The 26,932-nt window shown below is 40.5% G+C and overlaps 1 protein-coding gene across 1 annotated transcript; it reads right to left on the bottom strand.

Annotated features, from left to right (window-relative positions):
* Positions 1–640: 640 nt before the first annotated feature.
* On the bottom strand, positions 641–23,727 carry meis2b (Meis homeobox 2b). Its single transcript, XM_087852696.1, has 13 exons — positions 23,368–23,727; positions 22,923–23,137; positions 22,400–22,541; positions 22,198–22,248; positions 21,923–21,973; positions 21,680–21,826; positions 19,363–19,477; positions 13,673–13,812; positions 11,258–11,334; positions 10,501–10,559; positions 10,304–10,393; positions 9,216–9,312; positions 641–1,899 (listed from the first exon to the last, which is right to left on the bottom strand). Exons 1-12 carry the CDS (start codon positions 23,377–23,379, stop codon positions 9,254–9,256), a joined length of 1,158 nt encoding a protein of 385 aa, XP_087708822.1. The 5' UTR covers positions 23,380–23,727; the 3' UTR covers positions 641–1,899; positions 9,216–9,253.
* Between the last annotated feature and the right edge of the window lie 3,205 nt (positions 23,728–26,932).

The raw sequence follows: 26,932 nt of genomic DNA, 5'->3' as shown, positions 1-26,932 counted from the left end.
AAATCGCTTCCTGCGACATTCTTTAAACTTCTTTTCTTTCACTGTAGTTGGCTACAATTCGCCACTGTGAAGCCTTTAAATGCAGTTTTGCACCTTTCGTTTCTGGTAGTATTAAAATATTAACTGAACACACACGGAAAATAGACCGTGAAATACAATAAGATGATGAAATAAGCGATACGTGCTAATTGTTAAACAACAGAAAAATACTAAAAATAAACCATTTTTCCTTTTCCATTTTCTTGCTTAGGTGTTCTGTATATAAATGTGAACAGATCGAAACAGAGGCCTGGCACTTCACATGTAACTCCGTTACCGGCAGGGCGACTGATAATTAAAGCCACAGTTAAAAGACGATATGTTTCCTTCTTTATTTGGTGGTTAGCATAGTCGCATCACGACAAGAAGGTCCTGGGTTTGAATCCAGTCTGCAGCCTTTCTGTGTGGGGTTTGTTGTCCCCGTTTTGCGTGGGTCTCTCCGGGCTCTCCCTCCCACGGTTCAAACACATGTATGGGGGTATTTGAAATTGAAATTGGCCGTAGGTATTTTACTAGTGCTACAACAACAGATAGCTAATAATAATAATAATAATAATAATAATAATGGATCGATTTTTTTTTTTTTAGCATTTATTAAACATGTATTAAGAGTTTGCTGCTCTTCGGTACAAAGCGCAGATAATCGGTGCAGGCTGACAGTGATAAACGAGCTGTTCGCTGCATTAATGTATTTATTTATTATTCCATATGCGCTTAATTTAATGATGTTGTCCTACTAATAATGGGTGTTATCACACACACACACATACACCCAGAGCAGCAGCCACAGTAGTCATATTGGAGTGAAAGCTGGAGCTTCCGCCTTGTTTCAGATTTTCTTGAAATCGCCCATCCATCATCTCTGCCGCCATCAATCGAATAATACGAGACAACTGCAATTTCGTCTCGTATCGAACCACAGATACGTGACCTGCTCCACGAACCGCTGCTGCGGCCTCAGCTGCTTTCTCCTTAGGCCCGCTGTTCAAGTAAAACACAAAGCTCTGCTCCGTGCTCGTTTTTTGCTTTCCTCCGTAAAGTCTTTATTTACTTTTAGTGCAGATTTGTTGTCCGTGATTTGGTGCTACAAAATGATTTTAAACATTGTCAGGAATTCAACTCACAACCATCATCTCATATTCCCTCATCCAGATCCTTCCATCCAGGAGTCTAAAAACTGTGAGATGTCAAACAGAAGAAAGAAATGCAGAAACAAACAATCACACAGTTTTCTTACAAAATCTTGCTTTTAGCTTGGCTACAAAACGTGTCAGTGAGAAGAGCTGCAGTCTAACGTCTAACAGATCACAAGCACGAATATGGACTGAAAGAGCCAAACAAAGAGCACAAATCTCTACAGCACAATCGAGTTCCCATCGTTTTAGAAACATATGGGTTTTTTTCTCATCAAGGTGTGTGTGTGTGTGTGTGTGTGTGTGTGTGTGTGTGTGTGTGTGTGTGTGTGTGTGTGTGCGCGCGCGCGCGTGTGCTTTTCGTTGTACAGTTTTTTTTAAAGAGGTGGTCAAAAGGTAGGGGTGTGTGTGTTGGGGAGGGTGGACAGGAAAAACAAAGAAGTCTGTCTTTGTAGAAAAATAAATAAATAATTTAAAATGAAACAGAGGATATGTTTGGTTCTTCCTCTCTATAGTCATTGCTCTTCTAATTTCCTGTGCAGACGCAAAGCTCCTCAGCTCACATCGAAAATCTGTGGGCTGAGTTGATGACACGTTTCCGTGGTGATCCTCCACAGGCGCACGCAGGACGTGGGAGTGGTACTGTCAGGTAGATGTACGGTCAGAAGTGTGACTTGTCAACTGATCTGTGCAGCCAGAAGGAGATCCCTGAGCCAACCATGAAGGCCTGGACACAAAGAAAGGAGATGAGTCCACAGCTGCTCTGACCCAGCAGTGTCTGAAAAAACACTTTCATCTAGATCTTGCTCTAAGACATGCCATAGAAACTGTCTCTTATCTGATCATATCCTAATAACATTTACATTTACAATGATAGATTATACAGCATTGGCGAGTAGACTTCATCACAGTAGATGTCTTCCTGAATGTTCTATAACTAAGTTTAAAGATATAATTCAATCTCTGTTATCATCTTCAATGCCCTGTACCAACACAGAGCAGAGCAGCTACCTGAACACTACTCCAACAGAGGATGACTATCTTGTTGATAATTTTACCTCATCACTACGTATGACTCTAGATACTGTAGCTTCTGTGAAACAGAGAGCCTCAAATCCAAATTACTTGACTCCCCGGTATAATTTTCAAACATGCATCTTAAAGCAGATAACTCGTAAGCTGGAGAGGAAATGGCGTATCACAAATTTAGAAGATCATCATTTAGCCTGGAGAAATAGTTTGTTGCTTTATAAGAAAGCCCTCCGTAAAGCTAGAACATCTTACTACTCATCACTGATTGAAGGAAATAAGAACAACCCTAGGTTTCTCTTTGGCACTGTAGCCAGGCTGACAAAAAGTCAGGGCACTGTTGAGCCAACCATTCCTTTAACATTAACCAGTAATGACTTCATGAACTTCTTCACAAATAAAAATTTAACCATTAGAGGAAAAGTTACTCATAACCATCTCACAGATGTAACATTATGTACGGCTACTTTCAGTACCAATTAGAAATTAGAAATATCCTGTCTCAGAGTGACGCTGAAAAACTAGTTCATGCATGTATTACTTCTAGGCTGGAGTACTGTAATTCATTATTGTCAGGATGTCCAAAAAACTCCCTGAAAAGCCTTCAGTTAATCCAAAATACTGCAGCAAGAGTTCTGACAGGGACTAGAAAGAAAGAGCAGATTTCTCCAATATTGGCTTCCCTTCATTGGCTCCCAGAATTGCATTAAAATCCTGCTCCTCACATACAAGGTCTTAAAAGATCAGGCCCCATCTTATTCTATTGACGTTACTGTACCATATCACCCCATTAGAGCACTCAGACTGCAGACTTATTTGTGGTTCCTAGAGTATTTAAAAGTAGAATGGGAGGCAGAGCCTTCAGTTTTCAGGCCTCTCTTCTATGGAACCAGCTTCTGGTTTGGATTCTGGTTTTTGAATATTCTTCGATTTTGTGTTTTTCATGGTTTAGTCATTTGTGTTTCTTTCTTCTTTAGTTATTCTCTTTTTATATTTTGTGGTTTCTAGTTCTTCTAGGTTTCGCTACTCCTCTGTGGTCCATGTATCGTGTCAAGTTAATTATGTTCTGTTCCCCGGTTCCAGTGTCGCGTCCGTGTCTCAGCATGTTTCCTGTTTTATTATGATAGTCCCACATCTTGTGTTTAGTGTGTTCAGTTTTGCTTCCTCCCTGTCCCATTCCTTCTGATAAGCCACAGCTGTGTTTCCCTCCTGTTTCCCATCCCCTCATTATCAGTGTGTATTTAGTCCTCTGTTCTCCTCTGTCTGTTGTTGGTCCATCTGCTTGTCTTCCCTCATGTTTCCCCAAGACCCAGGTTTCATTTTTAAGGTTCTTGTATTATTTTTCTATGCATCTCGTGCTTTTGTGTTTAGCTTCTCCCAGTTTAGGTTTTGTTAGTTCTATCTCATTCTTCCCTCACTTTTGTTTGTTTGCGTAGACCTCAGCAGATGTGACACAGATACCACAACTTTTAAGATTAGGCTTAAAACACTCCTTTTTGATAAAAAATATAATTAGGGCTGGATCAGGTGACCCTGAATCCTCCCTTAGTTATGCTACAATTCCCTGCTAGGCCCACATCCTCATTTTAGACAGCGTTTGTTTAGTAGATAAAGGCAAATGGCTTAAACATGAATTGAGCTGCTGTTTGGGGAAGGCCTTGGAGGGGACTGGTGGTGGCTCCTGGGCCTGGCAGATCCCCAATGAAGGCATCTCGTACGAGAAGCAGTAATAACTGTGATAATAATAACTAATAACAGTAATAATAACTATTCATACTGTGTGGTATGAAGGTCAAAGACCTCTGCAGTAACATAACTGGTAGGCATAGCGCAGATAAGCAGCCCATGGCCTCAATAAGGTTGTCGAGGATTCCATAGAGTGGAGCGGATGAGCTCAAAAAATCGGGAAGGAATGGTGGGAGAAGAGATCAAAGAAAATTTTGGACAATGAAAGACCTTGATAGATGAATGAGGGGAACTCTCGATCGGGTAGCGATGTGGCTAGACTCTGTACAGAAGCTCTGACAGTGACGCATGCCGGGATTTTGAGACTTGTGGTACTGGCTTGACGGCTCGTGAGCTTGTCTTGGAGTAGAAGATGGAGAGGGGATGCCTGGTTGGTTAATTTACTTTGGATAAGGCAGCAATAACTACTGTGCCAATTTCTGAAACGAAGGTGACAGTAAGCAGTTTTGGAAGGGTTGGTTGAATTGAAAGACTGAGAAAGAATCAGTCTGAATCCTTAAAGGAAGTGTATTCGGGAGACCTTACTGGAACGGCGTGGGAACGGCATGGCTTCTGGGTCCAGCACTGGCATCCGTTGGCTTTTCGGCAAACTCACCACTTGCTGGTGGGTGACTTTGCTGAATTTCACAGAGGTGGCGAGCGGCCGGAGTTACTTCATAACTGGATCTAGCGGAAAGAAAATGACTGGATGGATCAATGTAGCAGACCGGATTGTTGGCTGGCAAGAAAACTGCTAGAAAGTTTCCTGGGACGGCAGGTGTCAGCGGCGTTCGGTTACTCTGAAGCACCGCCATGATGTTCAGAGTGTTTGGGTTTCTTGGATTGCCTGGAGGGAAACCAACGAAGCAGAGCTGTGTAGTTCTTCATCTGATGTGGTGATGGACAAGAGGGCGATTGTAAGCAAATGGAAGGGTGAGTAAAATTATGTTACTCTTGTGAGATAAGCTGTGTTAAAGATCTTCTCGAAAGAGCAAGAACGAACCGTGTTCTCACGAAAACGGGAACAAACAGCTTGTAGAACTTGGGGGTCAAATATAATATAAGAACTGGAAGGGCCGTGTTTGGAGGCGTGGTCCCGCTCTGGAAATTCAGATCATTTTTCTCAAATAGGTGTAGGCTGCAGGTGGATTTCCATGATGAATAGAGTATTTCTTCTTCAGTCACCTTTCTCACTCAGTATGTGTTTATACACCTCTCTGTCTTGAATCATTACTTATTTCTGGCTCTCTTCCACAGCGTGGCTTTTGTTCTGTCCTGTCTTTTAGCATTCAAGAGAATTTTATTTTGAAAGGCCAAACCACTGATAGGCATCCTGTTCACACAGTAGTAGTCACAATAGTAGTAGTGAGCTAGTGAGATAGCCACACAATAGTGAATAATATATATCAAAGAAACTGTCATATTTTACAAGTGCCAGAAAAAAAAACTGCTACTGATGCTTTTCAGCTTTTATTATGAAAGTCATTTACAGCCTCTGTGCGGTCGAAGGGTTTGTGGCAAAGGCAGTGCAGGTCAATTTCTTTTATGTTTTCTGGCGTGTGCTTTGTAACACAGCAGCTTCCATTTCCACAACACTTAATGACCTGACAAACGTAGTTTATCTTGCTCTCAATTGTCCTGAGGGATAGCAGCTACTTTTCTTTTCCAAGTCTTGTCAGGTTTTACAAGTCTACTTGTGTTTTGTTTTAGGTTTTTGCTTTTTAGTAAGATTGAAGTAAGGCCTTCAATCCTCAAGGAGCTACTGAGGATGGGCTTTGTCAGCTAGAGGAGTGAATTCATAAAATAAAGTAATGTGAAAAAAATGTTGTTTTGCATATTTGTCATACATGTTTCAGATCATCAAACAAATTGTAATGTTACAGATAGATACTTAAGTAAATGCAAAATACAGTTTAAAATAATTATTTCATTTATTAAGGGGAAAAAACCATTAAAACCCCCTTGTCACAAAGATTAACCAACAATTTCTGGAAAGCTCAAGTTTCACTAGCTGCACCAGGGTTGAGTACTGACAGACCTGTTGGATCAATAAATCATTTAAATAGAACCTGTCTGACAAAGTGAAGCAGGGTAAAAGATCTCAAAAATCTTTTATGATCTAAAGAAACAGATGACACACAAAACCACCGACATCTATCAGTCTAAAAAGAGTTACAAAATAATTTCTACAGCTCTGGGATTCTAGCAAACCATGGTGAGAGCTAGTATCCATAAATAGAAAATCTTGGAACGGTGGTGGACCTTTCCAGGGGTGGTCGGCTTACCAAAATTACTCCAAGACGGACTGACAAGTCTCCAAGTCCCACTTTTCATGATTAAACAATAAGAAAGTGGCTGGGCTAAAATGGCATCTGTTGGGAGGTCCAAGGTAAAAACCACTGTTGACCAAACAGAACACAAAGCCTTGTCTCACATTTTCACATTGGGAACTTTTTGGAAGATTTGCATCCGATTACATCTGACATAAAACTAGCATACACCTCTCATAAAAAGAACATTGGTAGTGTAATGGTCTGGGATTACATTGCTGCTTCAGGACTTGGATGACTTGGCCAATGACTTTCTGGTAGAGAGCAGAATTCATCAAAGATCAGTTTGTGCCCTAAAGCTTAAGCACACTTGGGTTATGCAACAGAACAATGATCTGAAACATTCAAGTGTGGCAACTATGCAAACAAATTAGAAATCAGGAAGAAATCAAATTCTTTTCACAGATGTATGAGACAAAATATGAACTATATAGGTCCTAGAAGATCCAGAGGAAATACTGTGAGAAAGAACACCCACCTGTCTTTGGTATTTTTCTCTCAGACAAGATGATAATCTAAGGTACGGAAGAGGATTAGGGCCACTGGGGGGAAAAAAAATGGGCACGTCCTTTTTTTTCTTCTTCTTTTCCAGAGTTCTGAGAAAAAAAGTCAGCATTCTGACTTTTTTCTTAGAATCCTGACTTTTTTCTCAGAATTATTTTTTCCCAGAATTCTGAGAAAAAAGTCAGGATTCTAAGAAAAAAGTCAGAATGCTGACTTTTTTCTCAGAATTCTGAAAAAGAAGAAAAAAAAAGACGTGACGTGTTCACTTTTTTTTTCCAGTGGCCCTAATCCTCTTTCGTACTAAGGAGTAAATGAGCAGGGAAATGTCACACATTATAGCGGACTAATATGTTTCATGTAACACTGTTGAACTGCTAGCTGTGAGAATGAATCCATATTTCTGAAGGAACTCTATTTTGTTTTTGTCATTTGAAATCATTTTGGATTCAATCTGAATATATGCACTGCTTGGATTCCCCTGGTGGCTATGATGAAGTTTGTGATTAAATGGACTTGGATAGCACTATACACAACTGACTAGACATGCAGCCGAACACTTTATCGAGCATTTGTTTCAGCTCTGCTGTTACAAGCACAAATCATCGTCACCACTTCATAAACAGTTGTGGCTCAGGAGGTTGAGGGGAACATGTGGAACAGCAATCCACATGTCAAAGTGTCATTTAGCAAGATATTAAAGTTATACCTGATACAGTCATCAGAATGTGTGTGTGCGTGTTTGTTGGTACGGCTGGAGTCTATTCCATTTAAGCCTACCACAATACTTGTTTATTTTTGATTATATTTTGTATTATCATTATTTAGCTGATTAGACTCTTGCATTATTTCACTTTGTTGCCTCAAGGTCCTTATAGCACAACGTGATTTGTGCTATATACATAAACTGAATCGATTTTTTTTCTACTAAAATGAGTCCCTTATTTTTTCATTTTTGCATTGTTGTTTTGCTTAATATTTTTAATGAACTGAAGCTATTTTGTTTTGGGTTTTAATATTTTGTCTGCTGTGACACAATACATCTAACTGACTAAACTGTTGCCTGAGTAGCAAACCCTAAACTAAACTGATTCTGTAAATTCAAACATTACCTCAAAGAGTGTTTCTGTTTTAATCCAACAAAAATTGCTATTAGTTTAAAACTGACATGTGCAGTACATAACATAGCATATGGTGGACCAATCAAAAAAGAGTGCACAACAGAGGAGTATAAAATTGTGTAGATTCAGTCATCTGTTCTGTAATGGCTAAATGTTATGGTTCAGGCTTTATTGTGCGTGGAAAAACCCTCATATTACTCCAAACATAGCTCTCTTTCTTGATGCAGTCTGGAAGAGATTTACTGCCACTATTAGCATATGCACTCAGCAGAGATCAGGATAAGCTAGACAGTCAGTGATCATTCACGGAGAAATAGTTAAATTAAATACCTTACAAAAATATACAGATAGCACTGATTCAGAGCGCTCAATGTTTCTATGTAGATGTATGTTTTAAATTAAGCCTTGTGAACTTCATTAACAGAGCCCTGGAATTATTAGACAGGGAAGAGAGGGCTGCACTGGCAAAAAAAAAAAAAATCACCCTGCTAAAAAAATGAGCAAATGCAGCTCCTATTTACATATAAAAAGCTCTATTAATCAAGGTAAGTGTCATTACAGCATGGCTCATTGAGCAGAGGAGAGTGGGTGTTAAATAAAATTCTCTGTGGTTGGTGCCTCCGGCAGGCGATATGTCTTGATTTGAGAACTGTCAGCAGAGGTGAGAAGCTGATAGAGGGTGGAGGGGGAGACAGAGGGGGGAGCATTACCCGATTCTTAATCAGATTGCAGCGGGAGAAGAGAATGAGGACAAAACTGGCGGGTTGGGGGTGGAGAGGGAGAGAGAAAGTGGTTGAAGTTAGATTTAAAATGGAGTGTGAATCTGTTTCCCCCACAATGACTGTTTACTGAGAAAAAAAACCTGCTTTTTATTCTGAAAGACGGTCTGACTGACCACGAATTTTTAAAATCTGGACTGACTGAAATAATCATCTACAAAAATAATATAGTTTATATGTAAATAATTGTTTTAAAAAAAGAAGAAAGGAGTCTGACACGGCACCAATCCTAAAGCCTCGTGCAATGCATGAACATTGTCATGTCAATGTCATTTGTGAAACCATTAAGAAGATACTGACATTCTTTCTTATTTCAGTTTCATATCTATTTGTAAAAGAATAACTGAAAATCTCTAATTCCATAAGTTCATGCTGAGATACCTAACGCTGGCATTACCATGACAATTAAAAGACCTTCCTGTGTCTATGTTAGACTGTAAACAAATTGAAAGAGGAGAGTGGAAGACCAAGTAATAAGAGATAAGGAGAAGTGAGTTCAAGAGTTCAAAATTGCTTTTCTGGGATGAAACAAAATGAAAAGTGACAAAGACTTCTTACTTCACCCTGTTGTTCAGGCTTGCCTCAGTGGAGTGAATTTACATGTAGTGCCACTGCCCATCCATCCCCATATTCATACCCATGCTACCCATCGGCCCTGCAAGTAAAGTAAATACACTGTTAAGAACCACCAACACGAGACAGAACAGTCCTGCACAGTATCACAGAAACCAATTGAATTTTTCAAAATATTCATAAAGGACTTTTAAGTTCAGCATCAACCTTTCTTGAGTAAAAATACACAACATAACTATTTTTATATTTACTTGTTTAATGATAGGTTTCACTCATAAAGTGGGGGTGTTCTGAATCAAATGTTGCATTTATTATATAAGTCTTCTTTGACTTTTGGTTCTTTTTTGCATTTTCAATGAAGACTATAGACATAGATAATATAGACATGTTCCTCTATGGTTGTTGCCACTTCCTAACATATAAAACCTGGTTTGTGTCACTTTATATCTTTATCCTGTCCTTCTTGGTAAATGGTAAATGGCCTGTATTTGTATAGCGCTTTACTAGTCCCTAAGGACCCCAAAGCACTTTACACAACCAGTCATTCACCCATTCACACACTGGTGATGGCAGCTACATTGTAGCCACAGCCACCCTGGGGCGCACTGACAGAGGCGAGGCTGCCGGACACTGGCGCCACCGGGCCCTCTGACCACCATCAGTAGGCAACGGGTGAAGTGTCTTGCCCAAGGACACAACGACCGAGACTGTTCAAGCCGGGGCTCGAACCGGCAACCCTCCGATTACAAGGCAAACTCCCAACTCTTGAGCTACGATCGCCCTACGTTTTTGTATTATGTTCAGTATTACTTATATGTCTCTCTGTAAATGTATAAAAATACACTTATACGCATGCAAATGGACTTTCTCGACCTACGCACTGGCCTGACCCACATACTCTTATTTTCTGTCCACTGGACATTTAACCATGCCCTCATTTTCATTAAGATAAGGAAAATAACAAGGTTTACTTTACTTGACCTTAGAAACTCACGAGGACAAGATGAAACCTGCTACACTGATTTTGTCCGTCATAATTATTTTTTTAAATAACTTTTTGAGCGATTACTCACCACCAGGTCGAAGATTCATGTGCTGCTGCCCATCAAGAACAAAGCCTCCCATTGGCTGGCCATCTGGACTGTAAGCTGTACCCTGACTTACTGTGAGAGAAGATGAGAAATAAGACTATTGGTTAACTTGAGGTTAAATTTCGACCCCAATTCATATTGAAGGAAAGGAACTATTAGCAGTATAGTGAACACTGAACCTGCTCTGTTCGACTGGTCAATCATAGGCTGGACTATTCTCCTCCTTGCATTGATAAACCTGGAAAACAAAGATCAGTAACAATGAAAATGCTTAAATATTTTTTATTAAGTTCAATATTCTTGACCATAGAGAACAGATACATGATCCAAAAAAAGAAGAAAAAAAAAACCCTGACGTGAAATAATACTTTTTTTGATTTTTTTAAAAAAAAAAAAATTACAGTTAGTTTCTTTCCCAGTGGTGTTAGTACACAGAGATTTCTGATAACTTTGCACAGAAATTAAGTGCATTCTCTGTAAAAACACATCCTCTAAAATGCCATCCCTCTTGTAATTATCAAAAATGAAGAAGACGAAGTGTTTTGTCACCTAAAGTAGTCAGTATTTATGAACACTTTCACTGTAATTTGGAACCTTTCCGTGTTTCTCCAGGGACCTGACCAAAAGCCTGTTTTTTCCTTATTAAAATAATTTGGGTCACTTTGAGAAAGTAACACAGCCTACACATGTATTGATTTGGGTTCAGACCTGCAGCTGTGACATGACAGCGCTAACCACTGCACCACCTGTTCATTCAGTAATGATAATACTTATTATTAAAACTACCTGTATTTAACTCATAAGCATTACTTATGTGTTAAATATAGGTAATTTGGGCATTTTCAGCAGCAAAAGTCAGGTTTTATGTATATTCTGCACTGCACAAAGCAAAAATGGCGAACATATAAAGATGCTTACTTATCTGGTTTGACTTACCAGTTGTTCACTTGAAGAATGGTGAGACCTGTGTCCTGTGCTAGCTGCTTTTTCTGTTCCTCTGATGGGTATGGGTGCTATTAGCAAAAAAGGAAGATAAACTAATAGATAAGTGATGCACAAATCAACTCTGCAAACACACAACTTGGTCCTGTTTTGGCACCCAAACATTTTACACTAAAGCATGTGGCTTTGTGCCACAGCATTTAGCATTAACCGGGTGGTATATAAAATTATTGGATGGTATACAATGGTAGCTTTTATTTGGGACCCAGTAAGGCCAGGCCACTCCCCAACCCTCCCTGTCTTGATTCAACCTCTTTTCCTCTGGCCCCAGTCCTTTTGCAAACTCTGTGTTTGAGTGTGTGTGAGACTCTGGGAGAAGGGTGGCAGATGGCAGACAGAGGTGACCTGTCTACTCAAAGCAGGGTCGTGGGCCAGTCTCCATTCTGCTGTTGTCAGGCCATCTCCCGCAGTCATCATTGAAGGATGAGCTTTAAACTACTTTTCAGGGAAAGTCAGGCACACAAGGCACACACACATGCTGATTTCCTATTTTTTTTGTATGTTTGTCACACTTAAATATTTTAGGTCATCAAACACAAACATACACAAAATATTAACAAGAAATCAGGAAGGGGGCAAACACTTTTTCACAGCACTGTATATTATTACATTTACATTCTCAGACGTCCACAAAGACACACTCATATACTTACAAGCTTAAACACAACCATATACATTACAAATACACACGCAAGCATTTGTACAGTAGGCCTCCAAATATCACAAGAGATGCACAGAGAGAAAGAAAGACACCAGTTTTAATAACCAGAGGGGAAAATGCACAGTTAGCTTTGTGAAATCAAGTGTGTGATGGTGGATAGTCACACACTTGTAATAAAACACACACACAGTCTATGTACTGAGGATGCTTTTTGCCCAGCTGGCAGAAGAGTAGCATTTAAAATACTCTGAAAGAAGTAACATAATGTACTTTAGATAATATTGTTTTGGATTCAATGTTAGATAACTTAACTCATTTTCTCAGCTTTTTCTCCAGTACAAATGGCCACACTGAGAATGACTTTTTCTCACTCCAAGAAAGATGCTGTAAATGATTAGTAAACAGCAAACAGAATGTTTTTTTATACAGCACCTTTCTACTCAGTACTCAAAGCCATTCACACATTTACACTCCGATTGAGCAACTTGGGGTTAGAAACCTCCCCAAGGATATTTGGCATGCAAACTGGAGTAGACGGGGATTGAACCACCAACCTTCCTGCTCTACCTCCATGTAACCCCATTCATGGGTGTTACATGCAAACAAGTGCTTAAATTCAAGGTGAGAGAACATCTTTTCAGCTGACACTTATGAACACTTGTGAAAGTTTGCTCTACAAACTCTGACACCAATCTTTGAATGTAGAGAGATAAAGGTTTGCATGGAAACCAATAGATATCGTTCTGCTAATAAGCAGGTAACGGATAATCTACTGAATTAAATCCTTGCACTGCTGCTTTTTATACAGCACTCTCGCAAAACCTTTAAGAGCTTTAAGAAGAGATAACAAAAGCAGGAGGGGACAGCTACTGATGGATAGAAACATCCCCACTGCCCCCACAGACATCTAACCACAGGCCTCACACTGTAATGTCTGACAAAACATAATCCCGCTCCTTTCACACCCTCAACAAGTGATGAATGCTTGAGCGCTTGGGTGTTGCAAAAGGCCTTTGAGGGGCCAAAGTCCCCTTGCACACTTTTCATAGACACATCCTGCCATGGCAAATACTTGTGCTTAACAAATTAGGCCTGAAAGGAGATGGGAACACAGAGGGGATAATTCAACTATCCTTGTCTTTATCTACAGAATCTAAAGGTGGGCTTTGGAAAGGAAGGGATTACTCCAAGTCCAGGACCTGTGTGGGCCTTTTACAAACTAAACAAGTGAGGGGTTACAGCACATCTAAGAGTATAAGAGGTAGAAAAGGTGAGGAGGCTGTGATCATTGGATAAAACGTGATGCTGTCCTTGTTGGATGTGCTCAACATCTCTACAGAGCTGAGCTTCTTTTGAATGAAAGGCTTCTGATGATGATTTCTGAAGAAAATGCCTGGACTGCTATTTCAAAAAAGGGACCTTTAGTCACAAGTTCGTCTTTGCTCCGTTCTCTTGCAATGGAACAAAGATGAACATGGTTTCAAGATGCATTTGGAAAACACAGAAAAACAGTGAGGACTCATTTCAAACAACTTTTTCCTGATGACGCGGCCTTAGCTGGACGACATTGCATTCTGTCCTCATGCACATTGTAGGGCTTCTATTACAGAGAAGATGAGAAAATGTTGCAGTTGTATAAAAAGCCACAGCTAGATGTGGCTTGTCTGAATGAGGCTCTGTTCGCTTACTGTAAGATGCTGGAATAGCCACGCTCTCATTATGTTTGTCGCCACTTTGGGGAAGATGCCTCGTTTCTTCTGTCTCTTCTTGTCTTGGTCATCCTCATCTCCCGTGCCTGGTGATGCCAAGCTGTTGTCAAGGCCGTCACCTGCAATCAGAAACAAAAGGAGTCATATTATAAGGAAGCTTTAACGTGGCCCGATCTCTCTATAGAGCCACGTTCTCCTTTATGGCACGGCAGTACAAATTTCTTTGTCTCACCTCTGCTTTACTTCCCGGCCACTGGATAATGAAGAGGAGTTTGTAGCGTAGGAGCTCAGTAAAACCAAGAGTTATTAATTCAATGTGAGCCACGGCTTTGACATGAGGTAATGACTGCAGGAGCTGTGCGGCTGACATGAGATAATGAATGTTCAAAATGCAGTCAGACTGTGCTCTATGTACTCTTATGTGTGTGTGACCTCTGTTTGAAGCAGGACTGAAGGAAAAGTGGGGACAAACAAAAACAGAAAGCCTAGCTTGTAAATGAAGTATGAACCCAGTGTGTTTAAAGTCACAGCGATGTGTCTGTATGGGTGACTAAGGCAGAACGAGGGGGTGTGGGTGGATGGGTTGTTAGAGCGTGAATCCTTCACCTTGCAGTTCAGTATGACCATCCAACACACACACTCCCCCTCCCCCACCCTTCATCAACAATACAAGTATCAGGCTGTCTGCATCACAGCATCATTCCTGCTCTGGATCCTGCTATTAGCAGCATCTCTGTTTGATTTCAGCAGGAAGCTGGCGCGGGTCAAAGCAGGAGGCTTCCTTTAAGCTGAGATTTCCGCTCCCACAAGCTAACTCACTCCAACTTGCAACACAAGGGGCACTCTGGTCTCTCTCCTTCTCTGACATTAATTGTGCATCATGCGAGATGATTTACTTTTAACAGTGGTGGTTATTTTTCTTGCCCTCGGGGCAGAGAAGCCTTGAAAGCCTGCCTGGAGGGTATGTGAATAATGCATCTGAGAGACTCCTCCCCTGAGGCGAGACAGGAACCCTACTTTTCTTAAGAAATGCCCTAGTATGTCTTTTTGTTTTTAGAGATGCATCAATCAAATGTGCCTATATGAGCCATATTCATGCATAAATATTTCAGCTAATGAATATTGACACTAAAAAGCCCTGTTCCAGGGTCAGGCTCCAGGGGCTGTGGGAGTTTTATGGATGGTGTCCACCAGCTGTAAGTCACAGACAGGATAGCGTTCCTGCTGCTTCCGTCCCCTGCTGCTGTCTTCCTGTTTGTTTGTCCAGCTGCTGTCACTGCTAACTTCAACATGACGATAATTAACCAGCATAAAATTGTATTCTTACTTCAACTTTTGAAGAATGTAACACGAGCACATTAGATTCAGACTGACCTAATCATTCTAATTAACTACATACGCACCGACACTGACATATAGCGGCCAGAGAAACTGAACCCAAAGAATATTCAAATCTCCACTAAAATGATAGCTGTGTAAGGAAGACAGAAGAAAAGGTCTTGCTCAGCTTAATTGTATCAAAGGGAGGCACACAGTTCCCTCTCCACCCCTCATCCTCATCACTGGTCTGCTCCTCTCCTCTCCTCTCCTTTCTTCTGCTCCAGAGAGGGAAAAGCCGCAGGGCATATCCTCTGCTACACTAATCGCTTCTGACTGTTCTCCGGCAACTCAGCCAATCTAACCAGTGTGTGACAGTGCAGTCTCAAAGTCATATGCCCGTGCAAGTCTCCCATGCCCCTCTGCTCCCACCCTTTTTCATCTCTACTCCCCCTCCCTAGTTAAGTCTGCCTTCCAGTGTCTGCACGCGTACAGGGGGTACAAGGAGGGGGGAACATACCGCAGGGATGAGTGGAGTATTGCCCCGGGGTGAAGAAAAACACACACAAAAAATAGCATCCTGAGATATCAACACAAGTCTTCCTTTTTTCTTTTTTTTTACACCCCTCAGCTTACTCGATAGATAGATCTTGTTCTACTGACCACTCTGAAAACCAAACAGTCAGACAGCCTTTTGGCTGCTCATCTGGTCTGGTACATAAATGGCGTGACCCACAGGAAATGTGATATTTATTATATGTTTAAAGGAAAATAATAATTTTTAAAAAGCAGTGAAATGTTTTTAGAAAAAAACAAACCAAAAAATAACATCTAGATATTTAAATGGTTTTATATTAATCTCCCCACTGGACATGTTGGTAAGTGAGAAGCAGCTAGCAGAACTGATTGTCGCACACCCCCAGCAGCATCACTGATGCAAAGCCAGCGTGGGCTACCTAATGAGCTCAGCAGGGTCCTGATTCATCATCACTGACACCCCAAGACTCCTCCCATTATTACACATGAGACAGAGCATAGAATGGAGCAGCCGGGAAGACTTCCAACACAGAAAGTGAACACATGACAGTTAGAAACTCTGATACGGAGGAGCATCTGTTTGACGGCAGGAAGCTTTCATAGTAACAGCACCATGTGGCAGTGAGAGCTATTTATTCTTTCTTTCCATATATAAATATATATATATGAATCCACTTTTTGAGTGATTGATGATATCATAGGTGAAAAATCATGTTTTTCACCTTAAGATAAGCAGGATTTACAGAGGATGTGTGTGTTTGCAGTAACTATAGTATAACTATAAATTATGCTCTCGTCATCCGCTGTTTTACTTAAACAGGTTAGCAAAAATAAAAATGGCTTCTCCACAGCATTGAAAACTTCAAACTGCAAAATCCAGTGACAGACATACACTTTATTTCAGCCATTATAGGCTCAAAATCAGTTGTTAACAAATGAGCACACTGTTTGTGTCTATGTGAACACGTGGCTCCTGACCAGTTAGAGCATAATTTCACGTGTGACCTCAAGCTAATTACAACAAAAATTTTGAATAACATTTTTGTAAGCAGTCTGTGCAAACTGAAGTAAAACATGCACACTTACAGGCAATAAAATACAAAAATGTGATCTTTTTTTAAAATAAATAACTTGTAAGATAGATGCTGAAGGGAGGTGTCACTAACATATCAGCACCTCAAAAAGTACAACTGTCCCTCACATTCCACTTCTCAGCAAGAGTGAGGAGATTTTCTAGCTTCTCCCACTGCCTTTTGTTTTATTTGAATGGACACCTTCTCCCCCTCCACACTCCTGGGAGAGCACGGTCCTTTTAGCTGTGGTCAACCCAAGCGGTTGAGCTATCAAACACAGCCTTCTCTGCATATCACACAGCTTACAAGGCAATGACCACAGAGTGGGAGGTTACAGAGGAGCAGGCAGTTATGTACGAGGCTACCAGTACCACCAAACCACTTCAGTATTCCCCAGTCACAGTGGATTTCTTTTTTCTGTGGGTTTCATCAGACCACAGAAGCTTGGCTAATGACGACAATACCATAATCACTTCCTGATAGGAATGTTTTTAAATAATTCTGCCAGTTTGTAGAGTCTCTTTCACCATGTGTGCTTCTGAACAAATGTCACTGTTGTTGAAACTATGTTTGAGCTCATTTCTTCTGTAGTCAAACTGTGACTGATTTATATACTGATGTATATATGAACCAATAATCAATAATGAACAGCGGAGACTGATTGATGGACATCTTGGACAAAAACATCAGCAAAGCCATCGTTAAAAACTCCCGTACAGAACAAGCTTATGATGACATAATATGAAATTTGCTGTCTAACAACATTCAGAAACTGTTGAATAATGAATAAATAAGATTAAGTGGTGTTGATATTTCCCCAGTTGCTTCTTTCCAGACTGTACTGTATGTTTACTTTGCTTCAAATCCCTTGATGAAGCATGTGGAATACCTGTGATCTTGGTTGAATGCTAAGAAATATTGATCCATCCATTCACACTCTCCTTTTTCCCTCTGCTACAGCTACAACTTCTGCACTGATGCCAAGTGCTGCTACCGAGCTTAAATAGTGCGTCTGGTGATTTGGTTAGGATCACCGACTCGAGAAAAGAAAACAGAACCACTAATGTTCGATGTATATTACAAACCACACCCTTGTTTGTTTCAAATGTAAAACTACTGCAAAGAAAATGTTAATAATGAGGAGATTTGGAGGCGATATAGGCAAAGACAGAAACTGGGGTTTAAAAATATACACAACACTAAGTTCTACAGTGAGAAAATAGAAGCTCTTGCAAGATTTGTGTTGCCAAATACCAAATACTCAATTCACAACATTAATCAGTCTTTATTGGACTGGACCGATTCCCATATAACTACAATATTATAACTCAGTGAAGATCATCCGCCTGCTCTGACTGAGTTTAGTATGATTTTGTTCCTTTAAGGTTGTGTGTTCTTCAGGTTAGAGAAGCAGGATCTTTTCTTTTCTTCCTTATACAGAAAACAGTCTGTCCTTTCATCTCTATGAAGGGGCATTCTGCACCCCCATCCACTATCCATTCTCTACCAGGTCAAAGGGCGTGGACCGTGGGTTTTCCCTGCTGTTGTTTAAACAACAGCCAAAAGGAAAGAAACTATTCATAAGGCTATTTAGACTATGGACTTCCTCAGCTCACCTCCGCACCCAACTTCTGGATCATTAAAGTGTCAATTAAGATTTACCAAAACCGCTCTCTTACTGCATTTTAGTTGAAATGTAGAAGTGAAGATCGTAAACTGCTGTGTGTATAATCAAAGCAAGAGTCTTATTCACTTTCCTATGTTCTTATAATCGAATCTAAGTTTCCCATTGTTCTCTTCGATGCTCTGTTCACTACTACCTGATGAGCAGAAGGTGGAAAGTCTCTTAAAAGTCATAAATAACAAGTCATAAATCCGTTTCAGCCTCCAAACAGAAACCACAGGCAGGACACAGAGTGACAAAAGAGAGCGGGGCTGGACACAAGCACGGGGAGACAGAAGCAGGCAATAATAGCAGTGAACTCAGTTTTCTTTATCAACTACAACTGATGTGAGGGACAACCAAAGAACTAAAGAAAAAGATTACTAGAATACACAGGTATCGATGTGCAAACAAGCAATATTATTTCTTGAAAATGTATGCTTTAGAAAGTGTAAAGGATGCATAAAATATATTCTGTGTATGTTTGTTAAACAGAGAAAGCAGACCAAACCAGAACAAAACCATTATTGTCATTCTCACAAATCCTTAATAGTTATATTCTAAACAGGAACGATTTATGAGTCTGAATAATGTTTGAAAACTTACTGTGACAGAAATCAATTCGGGAAGAATTATTAAGTCATCATTTTGCTGATATAAAAATAGTCAGGCTTTGATTTCTTGGTTAAACTGGACATTAAAAAGACAAATTGCTAAGTGATATGCCTGCATACCTAAATACTGGTAGCCAAAAGGTCCACAGGCAGAGCGCGTGAGGATGCTTGTGGCAATATGACTTAATGGTTATATCCTTTTATATAGAAAACTGGGAGTAAATACACATATGTGTATTTGCTGTATGTGTTTTATAGCTTGGGCACTGTCTTAGAGCAGGCTTCCATGAACTTAAATCATCTGTTTTATCAATCAATGCAATTAAGCTAAAGTGATTAGATAAACTAAGAGTGTTATCTTTCTTGAAATGCTCCCCCAGAATCACCAATCAGCTGGGCCCGTGCATAAGAGTGAGGTCACAACAAAGTCAAACCTTTGTTATGAAGGCCTGAAGGCACTCTTACCAAGTTCGCTGGTGTTGTCTCCGCTCTGGGAAACGTGTCCCCCACTGGATGGTCCTGGAGTACCCACAGAGGGAGTGGAATGGGAATCATCCATGTCTCTCCAGGACGCTGGGTTCTGAGAGGTCGTGGACAGGTACAAGGAAATGAAGCAGGGAAGAAAGAGGAGGGTAAAGACAAAAGGAATGTCCATTAAAGTCCAGTATGAGTTCCATTATGCAGTTAAGCAAAGGCACAAAGACAAGTAATGTGACAATACCAGTTTGTTCATGAGGAAGGTTTGAGCAGAAAGTACAACAGCAACAGTTTAGTAACCCTGCAGCATGTGGATCCTGCCGTGTCCCGACTGTTTCTGTGACCAGAGTTGGGGAGAAACGTGCATTTATTGGGCTCACTGGCCTGCCACTCAGACTTTAGCCTAAACCCTCTTCAGTCTCTGCGTCAGCTGTTTGGCAAATGGTGATCAGATGAAGAGCTCAGCAGATGACAAGAAGAAGCACTGGGACAATGGCGCAGTGTGAATAAGGCTCTCAATGCTGGAGCCTCTTTTCATACCCAGCCATGCAATAATTACAACTCCTTGGTACACACAGCTACTCAAAAGAGGTGACATGTGTTTTCATGTTCATCAAGCTAATGAAGAACATCTGGTAACAGGAACAGAGCCTAGTATATAGTGTTGTGTTCATTCACACAGGAAAAAACAGTCTTGTACAGTTTCTCCGTGTCTCACACTGTCCTGTCCTGCTACATCCATCATTTATACACTGACCAACTGCAGAGCACATGAGGCACTTATGAAAAAGTATACAGGCTTTGTCTTCTCCAACCCAGCATGCACTGTAAATAAGTAATGGGATATTACAACACCATATTCACTTGTCAGTTGTGCAGTGGCAACTAATAAACACGTCCTTCAGGTTCTTGGAACGTAAAACTGAGTTGAGGTCCATATATCGTTCAGAAGGATCGGTAAAATCAAAGTGCTTCCTCACACTTGAATATTGGAAACAGTTGCATTAAATATATATATTTAGAGACGTAACTTTTGGACTGGGGTTCGTTTTAAGATGACACAGCTGCATGCATTCATGAAACTGCAAACTACTGAATGAGTAGAAATTTCCTGTTTTCATTCAGATCATCTCATTTCATTCGACTTTAAATGTTCTCTCAGTTTAGCGGCTTCGTTGCTCATGCTGAAGGTTTGACATCACTGAAGCAGCGTCAACAGAACCATACACGACATCAAATATCTATTTCCCGGATGTCCTAATGTATATCTTTTATGAACAAATAAATCATTTACCAAACAATAACTAAATAGACAAAATAATGCATATAGCATACAGACTGCTGACAAATGAGATTCCACATCAGTTTCAGTGCTCCTCTGCACTGATTCTCATTCAGAACTCTGGAAAGTGTGTCTCTTCCCTCACTCAGTGTTTAAATATGAGCACTGTTTAATAGTTTTTCTCAAAAATCTTGAACATTTGAAAAGGTTCAAATTTAATTAAATTAGAATGAGATTCTGACACAAATGTAGCCAGTAAAGCCAAAGAAAAAAGACACACTAAATCTGATGTTGGACGACATCCTGTACCACAGTTTAACCATTATCCTCCTTGATTGTGGTGAGCGTCATTTCTTGTGAGCTTCTGTATATTTACTGAAATTACTCATTTGAAAAAATTATACTTTTATTTATCTATTTAAACAAATATTCATCAATTTCAGATTTATTTATTTTTTTATCTGATCTGCAGCAACTATGAACTCCACAATGGAACATTAGTAAACCGAGGAATTCTACATTCTAATTCTACACTTTACCAGTCCAATTTTTTTGTGTCAAAATTTCAGTCATCATCATTTTAAGATCCTCATGCTATATGTAACTCTACATTAGTTCAAAATCGGAATTTCTTAGTAAATGAACAAAAATAGGAAGTCCTGCGTGAGGCACACAGCAGGGCTGCAGCCTGACACAGGCCCTGCGCTCTGACGTTTCTGTTCAAAGCCGCCTGCAGCCGTAGCACCGGATCTGATCATCCTTTCTTTCAAGCATTTCCATAGAACTGCAATGTGTCAGGCTGCCTTAACAGCACCTGTTACGGGCTTCTTTTATTTCCTGTTTTTCATTATTTTTATGATCTATATATATGTTTAAAGACATCATAACAATAACGAGCAATGAGTGTATATATATATATATATATATATATATATATATATATATATATATATATATATATATATATATATATATATATATAAAATAACGACCAAAAAAAAAGGTTTCCACACAGTGACTCACATGATCTGCGAGATTAGTGGAGGATCCTGAAAGGTCGTCAAAGTCCGACTTGCAGACGTCTCTCTCCTCGATGACCAGATCGATGGGCATCTTTCCTTTCAGGCAGCTGATGTAGCGGTGGCAGAAGTTATCACAGAGCTCATGGACCTGCCGAGGCCAAGCTCACATTTAGCGAACACCACGAGACTGAGACATTGGATTAAAAACCTGTTTTCACTGAGCCACGTGAGAATGAATCTTTACCTTTTCTAATTCCAGCAGATGAAACCGGAGGACTTGAATGGCTTGAATCATCTAAAAATCACAAACATTTTTTGTTGATGCTTTCGTTGTGGTTGTTTTCTATAACCTCAAAATATTAGCACCCATCCAATAATAATAATAATAATAATAATAATAATAATAATAATAATAATTCATAACGTGATAGCCGACCATCAGCTACGCGTTTGACGCGGGCGGACACTTCTGTAACGCCCTACTGCGCGTGGACAGCAGAGAATGAAAAGTGAGCTCACCAGGTTATCCAGCTCTGGGTTAGACGAGAACAGAGGTTTCTCTGCGCGGATCTGCAGAGCAAAAGGAAACCGAGTACGTGAGTAAATGCTGTGGACCTGATTCCATTTCCACTTTTCAGGAGTTCCCTCCATCACGGTGACATGAAGAGTGCCGTGTGCTGAGCGCAGTGGTGACACTTGGTTTCTCGCTTGTGTGTTCTACCTGCTTTGCGAACACAGCGATGTCTTCGTTGAAGGAATCTGAGGAGCAGACGTCTCCTCCCGCCACACCGGGCTCTCGGGGCGTGCAGGTCGCCAGCTCGCACTTTTCGAACACCAGAGCCAGCAGAGGGAATAAAGGGTGGCTGCAACACACAGGAGCACAGGCCGCAGAGGCCTACACATGAAGCATCAAACCAGCGCTCGGCCCTGTCACGCATATTTATGTCTTCCTCCTTAATGCCACTGAAATATCAAATATGTTAATACACAGAGAGGATTTCATCCGTCCGCCGCCAACTACCTGTAGATACCCAAAAACGAGCTCAACACGAGCTGCAACACGTACATTGACTGAATATATTTAATTTCCGAAATTTAGATGAAACTGTTCAGAGGCTGATCGCACACAAACAATAATAACTTACGCATTTTTCTATAACACAAATCTGCACATTAATAAAACATAATAATAATAATAATAATAATAATAATAATAATAATAATGTTTGTTGCTGTGTCCGCACCCGTAGATTTGGTCCTTGTCTCTCTTGAGTGCGTCGCTGACGGAGCTGCCCATGATGTTGTGCGGAGCGTGGGCTCCGTAGTGCTGTGTCGGGTGTGGGGGAGCCCCGTGACTCAGGTGGTGGAGCTGCGGTAGGGGCCGGGGTGCGTGCGGGTCTCCGTACATGGAGCCGGGGACTCCGTCCATCGCGCCTCCGTAATGAGTCAGCTCATCATACTGGAGTGAAAGTTAGAGTTCCGTCAGTGCACGAACATAAGAGGAAAATTTCAAAGTCGACATTGATGATTTCATGATGAAAAAAACATATTTGATATTTTTTTGATAAGTATAGCCACTTCATGACGTTTTTCAAAGGTTCCTCAGGTTTCTTTCAAGGATGTAATGTGACTAGTGATTAAGTGGACTGTCATTGTGCAAACAATTGAAATAATGGTCGTTAGACATACCCTTTGCGCCATGTCCGTGCGCAGTCACCACGCGTGTACACAGGAGCCTGGAGCGGATAACTAGTTAAGTTTTAAACTTTTGAATCCACGAGGGAACTGCAACCGTGTCCTTTTTTGTAGCATGGAGCCCGGAGTTAATGGGAGTAAGACGCCACACGTCCTCGCGCACACTGACACGTTCCCGTGGTGCCGCTTTGCCAGATCTGCGACTGTGATGCTGTTCCCAGCTTTGCTGTGCCTGTCGCGGGAATGCGCCGATCTCTGGTCTCACTGCGTCCCTGTGCCCACGCCTCTGCGCGCCAACACGCTCACTGTCCGCAGGTCCACTCCGCTTTAGAACACGGCGCTGACGGACCCGCCCCCAGCCTTCTGCGAAATCTGCGAGGTTTTAAACGTTTTTATAGGGTCACTGATTTCGAAATAAAACGCCACGAAATACATTCATTCATTCATCGCCTTAGGAGCAGGAGAAAGGACTAAGAGAGATCATCTTATTCTTCTTATTCATCTTCTACATCAGTTAAGTCTTCAAATTAAACAAGAAATGAAAAGAATGTTACTTACTGCCACTGGACAGTAGTTCATACCCCAAACCTCCAGCTACTGCATTTTTTTACAATATCCCTAAGATGGAACTTCCTTTTACACGGAACTGTATTTTCTTTTTGTTTTTTATTAAACGTGTCAGAGTCAAATAAATTCAGTGCTGCTCACGATATCAAACAAAACAAATACACTTAGAAAGTAGTTCTAAGTGTATAGCTGGTTCTAAGTACACTACGACGGTTCTATGGGAAATAATTTGAGGGCCACACACATGGACCGCACTTGATAATTTTCAATGTCGAAATCAGTTGCAGCATATATCGCCACAAAGTTTAGTCTCCATGCTTTTATTTTGAAGACCAAGCACCTAAAGCGTTAAGCGAGAGGAAGCTGAGCCGGTGACACGCCACCAGCTTCAAGGTTTGTTTTGTATCGGATGAAACGATCAGTGACGCAGAAGAGCCGTCAAAATAGAAGAGAGAGATGAGAGAGACATAGTCCCAGAGATGGGAAATTCACATTGTTGTAGCAGCAAAGTAGACAAGGCAGAATAAATAAATAAATAAATATATGCAGTACACTTAAGAACCATACAACCAAAGATAGTATGGTAGAAGAAATATAATTTCAAGTATATGCAGTGTTGGGGAGTAACGGAATACATGTACGTTACGTATTTAAAATACAAAATATGAGTAACTGTATTCCGTTACAGTTACCGTTTAAAAAGGTGGTATTTAGAATACAGTTACTTTGTTTAAATAAATTGATTACACGGTGGTACTTCCGTGTTTCATATTGTGGCGGGTCAGGACTGTTTGGGTTTTGTTTGACAGCTACGTTCTGTTGTTGCCATGGTTACACGGTGACGCTCTCTCTCTGCGTGTTTCCTGGGTGAGAGAGGCCTTTTTGTTGTTGTTGTGCTAAGCTAATGGGCAGAATGCTACAGGTATAGCTCTAAAGAATGCAGCATCATAGGCAGTGTAGTCCGTGCTGCAGGGAGAATGGACTGCCATACACGTTATGTGTCTGTGAGCGAGGGAGGGAGAAAAAGGAAAAGTACGAGCTGTCATCGAGCAAAAACGGGAGCTGGAAGCATGTAAATATAATAATAACCACTGCAGCCAAGAAGAGTGCCTGACGAGCCCAGCTGTAAGTAAGCTATTAAGACTCGACTGTACACAGTGTTCGTGTTTTCCTCCGAAACAATAAGTTCCGTTGGAGCAGCCTTTCAACACCTCTCTCTGTCTCTCGCTAACAAAGTTGATCCAGACAACAAAGTAAAGCTATTTTTCGGCTATGAGCCCGACACGGAACCCACCGTATTAGCCAGAGGTCCCTTTACTACGGTTCGGAGCCGCGGACCTTCAGTAACAGTAATAAATCACAGCAATAGTACATTCATGTAGTTGTAAACAGCATGATAATATATTAAGTAATCCAAAGTATTCAGAATACGTTACTCTCATTGAGTAACATAACGGAATACGTTACAGAATACATTTTGGGGCATGTATTCTGTATTCTGTAATGGATTACATTTTAAAAGTAACCTTCCCAAAACTGAGTATATGTACACACGCACACACACACACACACACACAGCTTCAGCTTCTATGAGCGTATTTGTATTTATTTCATATTGATTTTCTATTCTCTTTTTTACGTTTTTGGTGTGCAAGTCAGAAGTCAAAGGTCAATCTGTTGAGTTGACAGAATAAGAGTCTTACTGAACAACACTGCAACAGTTCAAGTGCTGAACACATTACTGCCTTGCATTAAAGTATTAATTGCCTTTGTTATATGTTTGATTTTACTATACAAGCAACTTTCCAGAGATTAGTCCACATTGGTTTCCCATCACATTTCTTTATACCACATAGTCCCTGAAAATGGCAGTTGCCTACAGACATCTGTGTCAGACACAATATGTTTGAAGGTTGCCTGTGTGGTACCTGCACAAGTCGGTAAATATAGTGTTTCTTTTATAGTCTGACCACACAAAGCACTTTATATAACATGCCTCATTCACTCATTCATACAACCACTTTTTAGCTAATGCATAAGTATTTTCTGTCTAACTTTCACACTCTGATTGATGCATCAGAGGTGTTAGCATGGTTTAGTATAGTTGGGGTTAGCATCTTGCTAACTATATTTGTCATACAGACCAGAGCAGACAGGGATCAAACCATCAAACTTCTGAATAGTAGATGACGTGCTCTACCTGCACACCTAAGTGATGCTGTTAGATGCTTTGACTGAGTTATTAAATGTTGCTGGGTCAGACAGAGATGAGTTAGAAATGATAGAGCCAGCAGACATGGTAAGGCACAAATAAAAAGCAGAATAAAGAACAGGTTGTGGCTGCGCTGAGTGCTGTCTTTCAGGATCAATGGCCCTCTGTACAGACACCTCACCATCAGGGATACATGCTTTTGCCACTGTTGACAGACATGAATTCCTTCCTTTACATGGAACTACTGTTTGTATGCTCTATTCTAAAACCTCCCAAAGGTTTAGTTCATTGCTAACTCTTTCTGTCATCAGGACTGTGATTAGAATTCAAGCATGAGCTTACAGCCTTGACATCATTACTTGACATCATATATTCACCGTGTAGAACCAGTCCATTTGCCTTCCATTTGCCTTCATGAAAGAACCCCAAAAATGAGTCCACACTATAAAAATAATGCCAGATTTGACTCAGGATCCTCACTGTGCCCCTATCAACTTTAAAGTGGATTGAAAGGATGGTTGTTGATTGTAGAGAAAGAACACACAAGCAAACAGAGATAAGATATAGACTTAGTGAGATATTTTGCTCTCACACTTGATAAAATGTATAGAAATATGTATAATAAACCCTAAATCAGTATATTAATTATTAAACCATGAAACGTATCCACATTTTGAGTTAGCAATCACCTTTAATCACATTCATGTGATTAAGTGTTTGCTTAAAAAGTGAAATATTTTCAGCACATTGCTCAGAAATATCTCACACATTTTCTTTTGA

This window comes from Neolamprologus brichardi, chromosome 15, assembly GCF_056152115.1.
Source record: "Neolamprologus brichardi isolate AB-2024 chromosome 15, ASM5615211v1, whole genome shotgun sequence".
NCBI lineage: Eukaryota > Metazoa > Chordata > Actinopteri > Cichliformes > Cichlidae > Neolamprologus > Neolamprologus brichardi.
The sequence above is the reverse complement of the archived record's forward strand: the minus strand, read 5'-3'. Positions and strand labels throughout refer to the sequence as shown.